At 42.4% G+C, this 15,272-nt stretch overlaps 1 protein-coding gene across 1 annotated transcript in view; it reads left to right on the top strand.

Annotated features, from left to right (window-relative positions):
• LOC145398806 (protein turtle homolog B-like) overlaps positions 1-15,272 on the top strand; it is a 248,585-nt gene that overhangs the window by 55,089 nt on the left and 178,224 nt on the right. Inside the window, exons 3-4 of the mRNA XM_080271615.1 lie at positions 6,211-6,321; positions 7,903-8,106. Of these exons, the coding sequence (XP_080127741.1) occupies positions 6,211-6,321; positions 7,903-8,106 (315 nt within the window). The remainder of the gene's footprint in view (positions 1-6,210; positions 6,322-7,902; positions 8,107-15,272) is intronic.

Below are 15,272 nucleotides of genomic sequence, written 5' to 3'. Positions count from 1 at the left end.
GCACCTAACCTCACCAAAACACACTACAACACTACAGACCATGCAGAACAAGGCCCTAAAAATAATCACAGGCTGCACAGCTACGACACCCACAGACCACCTACAACAAGAAACCAATGTCCTCAAAGTCAAGGATCACCTAGACATGAGAGGCACCCAGTTTCTTGTTGCAGCCTCCACAAACCCACGACATCCACTATATTACATGGCAGCACATCCACCCATACCAAGGAACATCAAAACAACACCCAGCACACGATACCATACACAAATACTGTCATCTCTGCCCCCTCGCCCACCTCAGACCAGCTTCCAGAAGCATATCCACACTCAGATCACTCGCTGCTCCATTCAGTCACTTACAGACAACACACAACTGCATGCACGGCCTCCTGACATCCACCCTTCTGAATCCTATCTCCCTCGTGAGGACAGGGTCCACCTGGTCAGTCTGAGATGTGGGCACCATCCAGCCCTCCTTTGCTACCAGAAGGGGCTGAATGACTGCGTCGCTGATGCCTGTCCAGGATGCAACACAGCACCCCATACTATTAAGCACATTATGGAAGACTGCATTACACACAATCACCAACGCCAACAACACAACATACACTCTTTGAGAGCTCTGTGGGGAAGCTCGATCTTGGCCACGGCCTTCCTAAGAGACTCGGGGCTGTTCGGCCAGACTGCCTAGAGAACAACTACTACTACTGCTACTACAGTTACAGTTCGAACCTAGTTTCTGTGTTGGCATATTTTTAAGAAAGACTCTCAGTTTTAAAGAAGTAGCGCATATTACCCTTTCTCACGACACACTAAAGCTTAGGGGTGGAAAATAAGTGACTTTGTAAAAAAAAAAAAAATGGGAAGAAGATGAAGACGAGGAAGAAAAAGAAGATGGTGATGATAATGATGTCGACGGTGGTGATGAGATTGTATTTGACGGTAAGACTGAAGACGACCATGATGATTGATGATGATGATGAGACTGAAGATGAACATGATGATGTTGATGAGACTGAAGATGAACATGATGATGATAACAGACCAAATGATAATGGTGTTAAACAGTATGGGGCTAACTGAATTTTACACGAGGTTAAAGTGAACAGTGTATAGTCAATCTTAATTCTTCATTCTCTCCTTCTCGAAGTACTTGTCTTATTACATTCTAATACATCAACAGCAACACCAAGGCCGGTATTTCGTGGGGTGAGGAAGCTACCTAACACCTTTTCCCAAGTGATTTATTTTGCATACTGCTCCTTACTGTTCTCTTCTGTGTTACGCCAATCCTTCCAATATCGCCATACTCTGCATAAATAACATACAAAAGGATATTAACCACTCATATCCAATAATAAATCGCTAAGGAAGAGGTGTTGGGGAGCTTCCATACCCGACGACAATACGAGCCCAAGATGGTCCACCTCTTCCTCATTTGTGTCTGTATGTCACACTAAGTAGCTCCAGATCCTCCTCAAGTAACTCATTTATAACCAACTAAAGGAGTAAAAGAAGGTAATTTAGCGGGATAGTCACTTTGCAGGCCGAAGTGCTAAAGACTCGTACACACTGAGATTATAATTATTCTCCTCTAATTGTTAATATGGAAGCTTGACCCACCTGACCTGATACCTTGCTTGACCTTTGTTAATTCCTATGCAAGGCGAATGTTACGTGGGAGTGGAATTACTTGTATTTTATGATAGAGTTATGGGGTTGTTTTATGTGATCTTACTGTAATAGGGAGGCTTGTGTTGATTTTGAGTAGTGTTTGAGGTACACATGGATGTACACGCACATCAGTTTACACATGCAAGCAGCAGCACTCCCGCGATCATACACACATACTGTACATACATACAGAGAGACATGCATACATACATTCATTCATATGCACACATACATACGTACAAACATATATGCAAACATACATTCATTCATATATACATACAATTCAAATACTGTTTGTCCATTCTCTCTCTCTCTCTCTCTCTCTCTCTCCTCCTCCTCCTCCTCCTCCTCACCCCAGCTTAAATTAGTCGCTGAAGGAGTGCTGAGCGAGGGTGTCAGGCGGAATTAGGTGGACCCGGGTTCGCGTCCCTTAAGAAGTGGCCGAAGTATCTGCCGGAATTTAACTCCTTCGACCTGAGGACCTGATACTTTATTCTTGCGATTTTCATACGATTTTATTTTTCTGGGGATATATTCACTTTATTGCTGCCTACAGACGATTTTATTTAGTATACTCTTGGGATATATTTACTTCTTGCTGCCTACAGACGATTTTATTCAGTATACTCCTGGAATTTATTTTATTCTTGCTGCCTACAGATGATTTTAGTCAGTATGCTCTTGGGATTTATTTTATTCTTGCTGCCTACAGACGATTTTATTCAGTATACTCCTGGAATTTATTTTATTCTTGCTGCCTACAGACGATTTTATTCAGTATACTCTTGGCATTAATTCACTTTATTGCTGCGCACAGACGATTTTATTCATTATGCTCTTGGGACATTCAGTTTCTTGCTGCCTACAGACGATTTTATTCACTACCCTGAGGACTTTTTGACATTATTCTTCGCCATCTCCAGACGATTTTATTCACTACTCAGGATTTGCGCCCCTTAAGCACCCTAGATCTTCACTACGAGGACGTGATTTCCGCGCTATTCTTGCTGCTGCCAGACGATTTTTTGAGTCAGGGTTCGTGCCAGGGTTATCAGGAGAGATTGATCCCCTTCAGCTTGGGACGGTTATATTTACTTCATTTTTGTTCTATTTCCAGACGATTTTACTCAGAGTTTTTTGTGCCGCCTCTTCGTTGCCAGGGATTCTAAGCGGGACGATTTTCAGAAAGGGTGTAATTGGCTCTTTTATCTTCTTCTCTGGGGCTGGGGAGGGTGCCTTCACGTGGTGGCACTGATATAACGTGGAGGCTCAACTTGCTGGTTATACAAACGTCCCTCAGCTACTTCCCTATCCCCTTCCTGAGTGGAGGTTACTCGACTGCAGGAGAAAGGAAATCTAAGCCTTCAGTCCACCGAGCTCACGTTTCCGAAGAGCCTGGGGTAACAGCAACAACAATATCTCCCTTACTACGGTCATATTCTCCCTCGACTACGGTGATGTGTTTCTATTTTATATTCTTTTAAAATTATATTATTGTTTCCTCCAAATGATTCAGTGCCCTCCTGTGCTGATGGGAATAGTGGAGGTTGTCTGGCCCCTCCCGTTAATCTCTTTAAGTTGAATAAAATCACCTAATGACAGTGAGAATAAATTGAAAAATACATCAGTGAATGAAAGGGGTTCAGGAGCTAAGATATACGTGACAAGAGATCTGAATGTCGATCCTGCATAACAGTGGAGCTTATACTCGTGTTACTCAAACTTAGCCTAAAATTGCCACCGTCTCCTTTTGAATTAAGTGTTTTAGCAATAGATTGACACTAGAAAATGGCGCAGGACTCGAAGTGCTATGAAGACAATGTAGAGCCGTGGTATTGTCTTATTCTGCCACTGAGCCACGTAAAATAGGCTGTAAAAGGATAAAAATCTGGGCCAAGTTAAGGTGAAAAGGATATAGTGAACAGGGCCCCGAGTGCGTACAGTCGGGACAAAAGTTCACCTGATATTTAACTTTTCACTTTCCTCAGTTCTTTAATGTTCGTAGGCTGAGAGATTTGGTTTGTATTCTCGTTGGTTAAGGAAGCTCCCTAACCCCGTTTCCTTAGTGATTTATTTTTGGATATGGCTGGCTTACATTGTTCTGTACGTTATGTATGCAGAGTATGGTCACGTTTGAAGAATTTAAGTAATACAGAAGAGGGGAGTAAGGCGTGATAAACAAATAAACCACTTAGGAAATGTTGTTAGGGAGCCTCATCAACCACCGAGAATGCGGGCCTTTGTGTAAGTCTTTGCCCTTAGACTCTTTGATATGATGGGTCAGGGGAAAAAAGTGGCAAGTGTCCCCTAAGTGTGAAGCAGAGTGAAATAGTCAGGAAGGATATTAGCGGACATGCCCTAAGTGTGAAGTAGACGCAGGGGGGAAAGTGACGGACATACCCTAAGTGAGAAGTAGGCGCAGGGAGGAAAGCGACGGACATAAGTGTGAAGCAGACTCAGAGGAAAGTAAGAGACATGCCTTAAGTGTGAAGTATACGCAGAAAGTAAAGTGACGGACATGCCCTGAGTGTGAAGTGGACGCAGGGAGGAAAGTGACGGACATAAGTGTGACGTATACTCAAAGGAAAGTAACTGACATGCCTTAAGTGTGAACACAAGTAGACGCAGAAAGTAAAGTGACGGACATGCCCTGAATGTGAAGTAGACGCAGGGAGGAAAGTGACGGACATGCCCTTGACATGCCCTGAGTGTGAAATAGACGCAGGGAGGAAAGTGACGGACATAAGTGTGAAGTAGACTCAAAGGAAAGTAACAGACATGCCTTAAGTGTGAAGTAGACGCAGAAAGTAAAGTGACGGACATGCCCTGAGTGTGAAGTAGACGCAGGGAGGAAAGTGAAGGACGGAAGTGTGAAGTAGACTCAGAGGACAGTAACAGACATACCCTAAGTGTAAAGTAGACGCAGGGGGGAAAGTGACAGACATGCCCCGAGTGTGAAGTAGACTCCAGGGAACAGCACCGGCAGGCGAACTCTTGTCCCTCTCGTCCCCAGAGTGCACCTGAGCGAGTGAGCCAGCTTCCCTGCCTCTAATATTCACTCTCAGGTCGGATCAGCGCTGCTTACACTCCAGACAACCTTTACAAGACACCCATAAAATATTCATGGCGAAATTTTGTCAAGCCTTTGCATCTTTTTCCTCCAAACTTGCATCCTTGAACTGTACCGAGATGAGATGAAAAATTTTGCACTATTTTTGTCCATTTTACGCTCGAAATTGCACCACTTAGCCTCTTCAGCCCGGGGACGTCTTTGTATTTTTTTTTATTTCCCTGATATTAGACGATTTTTTTTTAGCTTTGAGATTAAAGAAAAAAGACTTTGTTATATACTACATTAATCCTTTCACTATTTGTAGGCTTTTCTCAGCTGAATAAAATCGTCCGGAAGTAAGGATAATGTAAATAAAGCATCCCGTTACGCAAGAAATTATTCTGTTCCCTATTAAAGGTCGTTTCTACGCTGAATAAACTCCTCCGGCGGTGGAAAGGAAATGGTCAGCAAGGTATGCGCGCGTTGCTGTCAAATGCGTGGGAACGTGGTAAAAAGAAAAAAAGAATTAATGGAGTTTATTTTAACAGCAACAGGAAAGATAAGAACCACCGATTGTATAGATAAACAGCTGGATAGATTAACAGTTATTTAAGCAAACATCAATCAGTCGATCAGTCTATATAAAATCAACTGTCCTAATCCCGAAAGGGGTGGCCGCTGACGAATTTACCTTCATGTTACCTTGTCGTCCGCCATCATGCTGCCCTTTCTTCAGCTCGCGTCCTCATTTCTCATATACTTATCCACCCCATCCATCCATCTCATCCTCGGTCTTCCTCTCCCCTTACCCACCCATCCACTTCATTCACATACACTCTCCTAGTCAGTCTCTCCCTCTTCATTGTCTCCGCACAGACGTATTAGGCAACCCATTGTTCCTCCTTGTCCCATTTTTCCACCTCATTCACGTTCGCTCTTCTAGTCAGTCTCTTACTCTCACTCTTGCTACAGAAACATAAGTATATTAATTAACATTCCATTCTTATCCCCTTTCCACCTCACTCAAATACATTCTCCTAGTCAGTCTCTCCCTCCGTTCTGTCCACATAATATTAAGTGGCCCAGTGTTTCTCCTTGTCCACCCATACCCCAACAATTCCACCTCACATACGTTTTCCTAGTCAGTCTCTCCCTCCATTCTCTCCACATAATATTAAGTAGCCTAATTTATGTTTCTCCTTTTCCACCCATATCCCCCCCCCCCCTTTCCACCTCATATACAATCTCCCAGTCAGTCTTTCCCTCTCCATTTTCTCCATTATCCCCCCCCCCTTCTACTTTTTTCCCTTACCTCCTCCCTTCCACCTAACTCACATACGGTCTCCTAGTCAGTTTCCCCCGCTCCATTCTCTCCATTAACTCTTCCCCCTTCACTTCGCTCAAACACTCCCAGTCAGTCTCTCACCCCATTCTCTCCACATAGACATATTAACGAACTCTATTTTTCGCCTTGTCCACAGAGCCACCGACTGTCGAACTGAGGGACCGTCAATCAGGGCTGCCCAAGGACGGGGTTCTGGGGCCCTATCAAGAGGGGGTCATGGTTGTCTTCACCTGTTTGGCCAGAGAAGGTGAGCATTTGTAGTTTTGACTCTCTGTCTGTCTGTCTGTCTCTCTCTCTCTCTCTCTCTCTCTCTCTCTCTCTCTCAGCCATGACCCATTGAGCAGGAGGACATCTTATGCATTTTTCCTTCTTGCTACAAAACAATTTTATTTAGTTTTAAAGAGCCCTATAATAGGGAGGGGGATAACAAAGGCTGTATCTAACTCTTGTAAGTCTGTCCCTGGCTATATAAATTCGTCGGGAAGTAGGAAGAGTAAATTAAAATCAGAAATCATCTTACTGATGGGGTTGAATGGAGTTAGAGTGTTCGCCATTTTTACTTAATCCCTTCACTCTGATCGTGTATTATTCTGTTTTAGTGTTGCAGTTACCAGACTGTTTATTCAGATCGAGAGGGCAATGTAGGTGTAAAGAGGTAAATGAAGGCTATATTTAACTCTCTCTCTCTCTCTCTCTCTCTCTCTCTCTCTGTCCAGTACATATTCTAAATTAATTTCCTGATGTCTGTTTTTTATTATTTTCCATTACTTGCCTTTTTTTCTCTGACTAAATAATTTCTTTTTTACTTCCCCTTACCTTTGACGGTCCACGTTTTCTACATTATTTTTCTTGTTTAATACTTCACTTACTTCACCCGTGTACCATTTCTCTTCTTTAAATGCTCTTCGCTTTCATTTTTCATTTAATTCCCTTGTCAGCCCACGCCACGTTGTGTTCATTTTTCCCTGAACCACTTTTTGCTTCACTGTTTTTAATTCCATTCCTCACACTCCACACCTCGCTCTCTGTATTAATTTACGTTTCTGTTGTAACTCCTTCAGCCTGAGAACATCTTGTATTTAGTGATTTTTTATTCTGCTGACTTCAGTTATTTTCAGTTTTATACAGACTTTTCGTACTAAGTGGTTTGATGTGTAACTGTTTCTTTAGTGTCGAGGTGGTGACATGCGAAGGTGTGCCACCGTCTGATATTTCTCTCTCTCTCTCTCTCTCTCTCTATATTTTATGTGCTCGACTCTGGACATAGGCTTCTCAGCCTGCTCCCAAGGCCCAGTAGTCCTCCTACATGTCGTACACCTCTACATGTCACCACTTCGGCGCTAACACCCACCGTCCATATTGAATACATGCTAGGGCTGTCTCATACAGGACTGGTGTATTGGTATTAGCGGGGGTATTTTTACGACATGTCGGCGGGTCTTCTGGTAGATCAGTAAAGTCTGCCGTAATGAAATTCAAATCCTTAAACTGTTCCCTGCACCAGCGGGGATTTGAACCTGGGTCCGGTAGGACCGCAAGCCACCTCTCTACCGATTGAGCCACCGCCTCACCGAAGGGGAACTGCCGGGTTTCAGGGAAGTAGTCAGGCACACACACACACACACACACACACACACACACACACACACACACACACACACACACACACACACACACACACACACACACACACACACACACACACAGAAAATTACAGACTTTTACTGCAGTCTCAGCTAAGGATTACATTAACCAATCCTATATTGCGTCATATCCTGAGCTACAAACCCTAAGGTAATTGAATAAAATGTAATCTATTATTCCACAGGCTGGCCCCTTCCAAACGTGACGTGGTGGCGAGGTAACCAGATAGTGGACTCGGGGTGGGAGGTGTCAGGTCCCCGCCTAGTGAGGAACGATTTGGTGGTGTCACGGCTTGGAAGGGACTGGCACAACGACACCCTCACCTGTACCGCCACCAACACCCACCTCCTACCACCAGAATCCGTCTCCGCCACTATATTAATGCACCGTATGTATTGTTGACGTGTAGTTTGTCTCTTATGTTAATGTTTTTTATGGATTAGTTTGATTGGTGTGTGTGTCGCTTGCCTTTCGCTTTGTCCCTTCCCTCCACCTCTCTTTCTTTCTTTCTCCCTTTCCTTCTTTTGTCGTTGTCTTTGTTGATCTGTCCTCCTCATCTCTCTCATTCTTTCTGTCTCACACTGCTTCTCTCCCTCCTTCGTCGTTATCTTTTTCTGTCAGTCTATCCTTTCATCTCTCTTTTTCTGTCTTATTTGCTCTTACACTGCAGCCAGCACGGACCTACTACCACCAGCATCAGTATCCGCAGCAGTTTTTATATACCGATTGTGCTTTTGGTGCATAGTTTGTTTCTCATTCTATCCCCCTCACCTCTCTTTCCTTTTCCTTTTATTTCCTCGTATTTTTTTCCTTCGCAGTGTATTTGATGTCTTTCCACTGTTAATTCCTTTTATTTATACTGATGTACTGCATACCGACTGCTTTTTGTCAATCAGTAATAAGTTGTTGTCTGTTCATATCCGTTCATTCGGCCCTTGTTATCAGTTTCCACGGTTTTTTCCTCTCGTTTAGGTTGATCGTATATTCAATGTGTGTGTGTGTGTGTGTGTGTGTGTGTGTGTGTGTGTGAGTAAATCACCAGTTAGCATCTGCTCATATCCAGCGTGTTGTCCCAGTAGCGCCCTTTAGTAAATATTGTGCCAGCTTACCCTTGATTTTTGCCTCTGAGTATAATTTATGAGTGGTTGGTCATATGTTACGACGTGCTCAGGCGCCGCGTGACTCTGCCTCATTAATTACATGCCGCCAGGTGCAGATGCCGGGTGACGCAGTATCGTATTTCTCCCGGTGGTGAAAGGGATAATGTATTTAGTTCCCTGTGTGTGTTTTCTGTCGTCAGTATTTATTTTTTTATTATTATTTTTTTTTTCTGATCGCACTGAAATATACATTGAGGTGGTTTGGCCATGTGGAGAGGATGGAGAGCGAGACAACGGGGAGAGTGTGTGTGAGGTGGAGGGGGGAAGAGGAAGGAGGAGACCGAGAATAAGATAAAGGGATGGATTGGGAAGGTATATGAGAAAGGGGTGTGTGAGCTGGAGAGAGGGCAGCGCAATGGCAGGGGACAGGGCGACATGGAGGCGATTTGTTTGTGGCCACGCCTCAGGGGATTAAGGCGTCTGGGAACAGATAGATAGATGGATAGACCTGATTTTTCTCTCATTTCAGCTTTAAGAACGTGAATAACTTCCCTTGTTTTTTGTCAGTCATCACTTAATGTTATTTGTTTTTTGTCTGCTAGTACTTCTGTTTCCCCTTGATTGTATTTGTGTAACTTTCTGTATTATTCTCTCTCTTCCCGGATTTTTTCTTACTCCACATTCATCACCACCACACTGTTAATTCTTCTTGCATCTTAACCTGGCTCAGATTTTGATCCTTTTGCGGCTTTTTTCGCATAGCCCTGTGAGAGATAAGTCAGTACCGTGGCTCTTCATCCTTCCATAACACTTCTTCGTGACTAGCATCATATACTAGTGGTACTGCGTATTGCAGGTGAAGGCGATAGTTAGGCCGTGTTCTCGAAGGCATAGGAAGCTCCCTAATACCATTTTCTATCCAGTTTATTTCAATTTACGGTATTTTAAACGTGAGAGAGAGAGAGAGAGAGAGAGTAGGATCACTTTGAATGCCGTCACTTGATCTATGAGAGAGAGAGAGAGAGAGAAAGAGAGAGAGAGAGATCGCTTTAAACTCTGTAATGTGATCTATGGTTCGCCCTCTCCTCTTCTTCCGAGTTATTTCATTGTCCTTGTCAGTCCACGTGTCTCCTCTCTCTCTCTCTCTCTCTCTCTCTCTCTCTCTCTCTCTCTCTCTCTCTCTCAGTTTTACGTGTTCTCCTCTTGCTCTCCCAGTTCTGTTCTTCCTGTTCTTAGTGTTATCATCCTGTTCAACTGTTCTCCTCCTCTTCTTCGCGTTCTTGACTTCCCGTTCATCATGTTCTCCTCTTCCTTTGCTTCCGTCCTTTTATATTTCCTCTCTGCCTTTCTCTTCCTGACTTTATCTTCGTGTTCTTCTTCCTTGTTCTTTTTCTTTCGTTTAATCCCGTTTTCTCTTCTCCCTGTTCGCTTCCTCTCCTCTTCTTTCTGATCTTCTCCTTATGGCCTTTTCTTCCGTGAAAAAAAAAGGTGGGAATTCTTTGATATTTGAGAGAGAGAGAGAGAGAGAGAGAGAGAGAGAGAGAGAGAGAGAGAGAGAGAGAGAGAGAGATTCTGCTCGGCGCCTGAATTAGTAATGGAGTGCTCATAATCAAATAGTCTGTGTGAAGAAGCGGAGAGAGAGAGAGAGAGAGAGAGAGAGAGAGAGAGAGAGAAATTAAAAGATACTGTATGTCGAATCACTGTAAATACCATAATTTGACCTGAGAGAGAGAGAGAGGGAGAGAGAGGCCCACATTCACGTCCGTTTTACACCTGAATTAGTAACGGTGTGCCTGAAATCAAATAGGCCATATGAAACAGGATAACCAGGACGGTAAAATCCCATTATGTTATCGTAAATGGGGCTCGTAAAAGTTGCCCAGAATACATGAATAGCAATATACACCGAGGGCAAGGGGAGATGTGGGTCACTGGCTTTTGCGTTCGATTTAGGCTGTATGGTTGAAGCAAGAATGAAATATATATATAAAAAAATCTTGTTGGACACTTTTGGGGATGGTTTTGGTCGTGAGAGAGAGAGAGGGAGGGTGGGAGAGATGGAGAGGGAGAGAGAGAGAGAGAGAGAGAGAGAGGATATTTTTTTACTGGTTCTTCTCTAAAACCGTCTAGTTGAAGATACACAGTAAATAGAAGTACACACTTATAGGAGACAGATAGAAAAGCAAGCAGGCAGATAAAAAAATAAATAGACAGGGAAACCGGCAGATAGGAAAAAACAAGAACACAGAAGACACAGACCTGCAGAAAATACAGAAACATCACCAAAAAGCGCAGACAGAAACACAAATACAGACAGAAAAATGACAAAAACAAAAAATAACTGAAAAACAGACACAGACAGCAAAGCACACAAATAACATATCATAAAAAGAAACAAAACTGAAGCACACAGACAGAAAAGTACCCATCTAGACCAGATAAAAACATGGAAATAGACTCGACCGAAAACATTACTTACCTCCAAGGATTCTGCATAAATAAATAAACAAATAAATTCGTGAGCTGTCTTGAGAAGGAAATAGACAAAAAGAAAAAATGGTTTAAGAAATGTCGAAAAAAGTCTGTCTGAACCTTGATAATACTTTTTCCTGGCTGGCAGTTATCATGCAGGAAGTGGGGAGAAAACCCTGGAAAAAACTCTGACGATTGTTTGAGAGAGAGAGAGAGATTTATATATATGTATGTATGTGTGAATTGCATGTATATGGGCTATGAATGTGTGTATGTGTGTGTGTGTGTGTGTGTGTGTGTGTTTGTGAGCGAGAGAGAGAGAAAGAGAGACCGTCCACATTGCGTGTGTGCGAGTTGCGTGTACGTTTCTTTATGCCGTGTTAAGCCGCACCACCACTCCTCGCAAACTCCCTCTCGCCCAGTTTTTACAGCGCTTATGGTGCTTTAGGTGGGATTTGACCTTCACGCTAAATTAGATCACAGCATTTTTTTCTCCCTCCCTGCCGAAGAGGAGTATCTAGAGGAGTATCGGGAAATATAGGTCGGTCCTCATATGTGACCCTTGGAATAGCGTTAATATATCCACTAAGTACTTGTTATTTCTCGAGTGTCATAATTTTCCTCTGTATTACATGGGGTATCCTGTTTTTTTTTTTAAGAGCTGCATGAAGAGAATAGAGTGGATTGTTCTGTCTGTCTGTAACCACTTCACTGATCTAGGAAGAGGTGGCCACAGACGAATCACATCCATGTCACCCTGCCCTCCGCCTTCAAATTTCTCTCTCTCTCTCTCTCTCTCTCTCTCTCTCTCTCTCTCTCTCTCTCTCTCTCTCTCTCTCTCTCTCTCTCTCGAGTAAACGGTTCCAGTATTTACCATAAGGAGGGAGTGACAGGTGGTTTAATTGGAAGCACATTCGTCTCACAACCTAGCGGGCTTGGGTTCGATTCCTGGGCCGATCACGAGACGTATGGACAGGGTCTCTCTGCCTCGGTCTTTTATCACCAACAGAACTAAAACTGGGACCTGAATTTTCACAGTGATGGTTGCGTGTCATAGTCTAGGGAAATGTTTAGGTCACCACACATCGCTCAGTTTCTTTCTTTCTTACACTTTTCAGTTTGGTTTCATTATTTAATTTCTTCATTAGCCCATTAGTAACTGGTACAATTATTTCTTGGGCAAATACTCCCAGACACCCTTTATTTTTCATCTTTTTTTAGGCCTTTTGAGGTCAAAGGTCAGGCTATACAAACACACAAATATGACAATCCAACATGCTTCTATGTTCATCAGTTATAATGGTAATTCACAGAAGTAAATGTCTGTGTAATGTAGCTGTGTGAAAAATGGTGTAATGTATCTATGTGGAGACCATCTTGCATTCCTTGTAAATGTTGGCATCTTTTGTTATCACCGAGGGAAGTAGCAAATAACTTAGAGATGCCGATATTGTTTATCCTCCAGGCTGTGTACAGTAATTTAGAGTTAAAAATTTAGAGCGTATTAGGTGTATTTTCCAAACTGTGTAATTTTAGAGGTAAGAATTCTGAATGTGAAGTGTTTATTTTCCAAGGTGTGTAATTTTAGAGTGTTAATAATTTAGAGCGTGGAGGCAATATTTTCTAGGTGGTGTCGTGCGTTTTTATAAGAGCTGTTAAACGGCGGAGACATAGTGTGATATTCAGGCGGCCCAGGACAAATTTCCAAGGCTTGTCAGGGCTGGCTTTTTGACCGTGCTATTCAGTGCCGGACGCCGGACCTTAATGCCCTTAACTAAATCCTCGTCCCCCTCTTCCTTTTCCTCTTCCGGCTATGCTCCTACTCCAGCTTCTCTCTCGCTTTTTTCACGTCCTTTTCGTCTCCTCCTCCTCCGAGAGACCCTGTGCAGCTCTTCTTCCTCCTGCTCCTCCTCATCCTCTTCCCTCTTCCTCGTCCTCTTCCTCTTCGCTCTTCCTCGTCCTTCTTCCCGCCATTCTGCCAGCTACGAATGCCGTAATGTTGTATTTATGTATAAACACCTTCATATCGATTCCGTCGTTTTCATTTTATTGTTGCTACCGTTAGATTCCAAAGTCTAACTTAAACAAAACTGAAGTAAAGAATGAATAAAGCCTTAGAGTAACCAGATTGAGGATTAGTATAGGAAGAAACCAAATGATTGCATTGAGGGATGGTAATGAGAAAGTAACAAAGAACGGAAATGTAGTGATCAAAACAGCTAAAAGAAAAAAAATATATATGGAATACTCTACGGTAGTCAGATCAAAACTAGACCAATTTTACCCTAAAGGTGGGCCAGATTTTCGTTCTTCGGCTTGTTTCATAGGATAGTGGAGGAAAATGATTATACCATGGCCCTGGATACTTTCCGTGGCGCATCTTCGTGACTTGTATCATGTTTTAGTGTCAACCTATTTTTACATCTCAGCATTCAAGATGGACAGATGACAGTTTAGACAAGGCTAGAATGAAAACAGTGTAGTCTCAGAGTAAGTGTTGGACAGCGATTCCCATTATTACATCAGAACTGGTAAATACAAGTTGAGAGGACTGTGTAAAGGTAACGTAGGACATGATAGTCTTACCACTGATCTTATTGAGGATGAGATGGCTGCATTAAACGATTTGGCAAAACTATTAATGAAATCCGTAGAAAGCAAACTAGTATCAAGATCCTGGAAAATGCGTCTGTTTTGCATTTCCACCAAAAAAGATGACATAAAAGGCTTAAATCATCATAAAAGTCCTTCCCTGTGCAAACTTTACACAAAAATCTTAATGAATCGAATTATACCAAGTTGGATTTCATAGTGGTTACTCAACATTGGATCTTCCTCAAGTTATTAATCACGTAAGTGAGAAAACTTTAGAATAGAAGAAACCTTTACACGTTTCATTTCTTGGTTATGAGAAAGAAGTGAAAGAGTGACATTGATTAAGAGCCATTCGAGGGCAGGGTGTACAAGAAATTTATAGTACTAGGGGATACTTTTAGATAGCATTGTCACGATAAAGCATTAAGGGTAGCCAGAAATTTCCAAAAGAGAGAGAGAGAGGTGTCACGATAAACCTCCTCAAGGACAGCCAGAAAATACCAAACCAAAAAGAGAGGTCACGATAAAGTTTTAAGAGCAGCCAGGTACATACGAAAAGAGAGAGGTGTTAGGGAGACACAATTTCATCTAACATAGTTCACTGCATGGGTAGATGACATTTACATAAATTTATATTATGATGGCAAATGACATAGAGACGGTGTACAATCAAGAGGTCTTCGATTTGCTGACGAGAAATTGTGGTCTCATCACTGCCATGGAGCTTTCTTCTTTCAGTCTTTCTTTCAGTCAATTTGTTTTTCTTTCTTCCAAACACGTATTTTGATGTAATTCATTCATCATTTCATTTCAGACTTGGTATAATTGTTCCTTGGCCATATACCATAGCCTCCCTCCCGCTTTTTTTTTTTTTTTTTTTTTTTTTTTTTTTTTTTTTTTTTTATAGACATATAGAAGGATTTCATGGGGTCATATATTAGATCATGCAAGCACATGAATTTTGTATCCGGTGTTTATTAATCATAATGGCCATTTGCATAGAAGGATGTCAGTGTACTCAATCTTCTTGAAGATCGTCTTGTGTTTACCTGGAAATCTTGGCAGTCTTTAAACTTTCTTAGCGAATCAGTGGAGAAGCTAGAAGAAATTATAGTTACTCTTAGCAGGGGGAATCTTGAAGTGGATTTGAAGATGAATATGAAGAAGAGGAAACAGATAGGAATAGATATGCGAAGGGGTGAAGTAGATAGGAATAGATATGGGAAGGGGGTGAAATAGATAGGAATAGATATGCGAAGGGGTGAAATAGATAAGAATAGATATGCGAAGGGGTGAAATCATATGCGAAGGGGGTGAAATAGATAAGAACAGATATGCGAAGGGGGTGAAATAGATAAGAATAAGTATGCGAAGGGGTGAAATAGAT

Source organism: Coenobita brevimanus, chromosome 46 (assembly GCF_032717465.1).
Source record: "Coenobita brevimanus isolate Jiangsu-jjx chromosome 46, ASM3271746v2, whole genome shotgun sequence".
Taxonomy (NCBI): Eukaryota; Metazoa; Arthropoda; class Malacostraca; order Decapoda; family Coenobitidae; genus Coenobita; species Coenobita brevimanus.
Note: the sequence above shows the minus strand (reverse complement) of the source record. Positions and strands in the feature narration are given on the sequence as shown.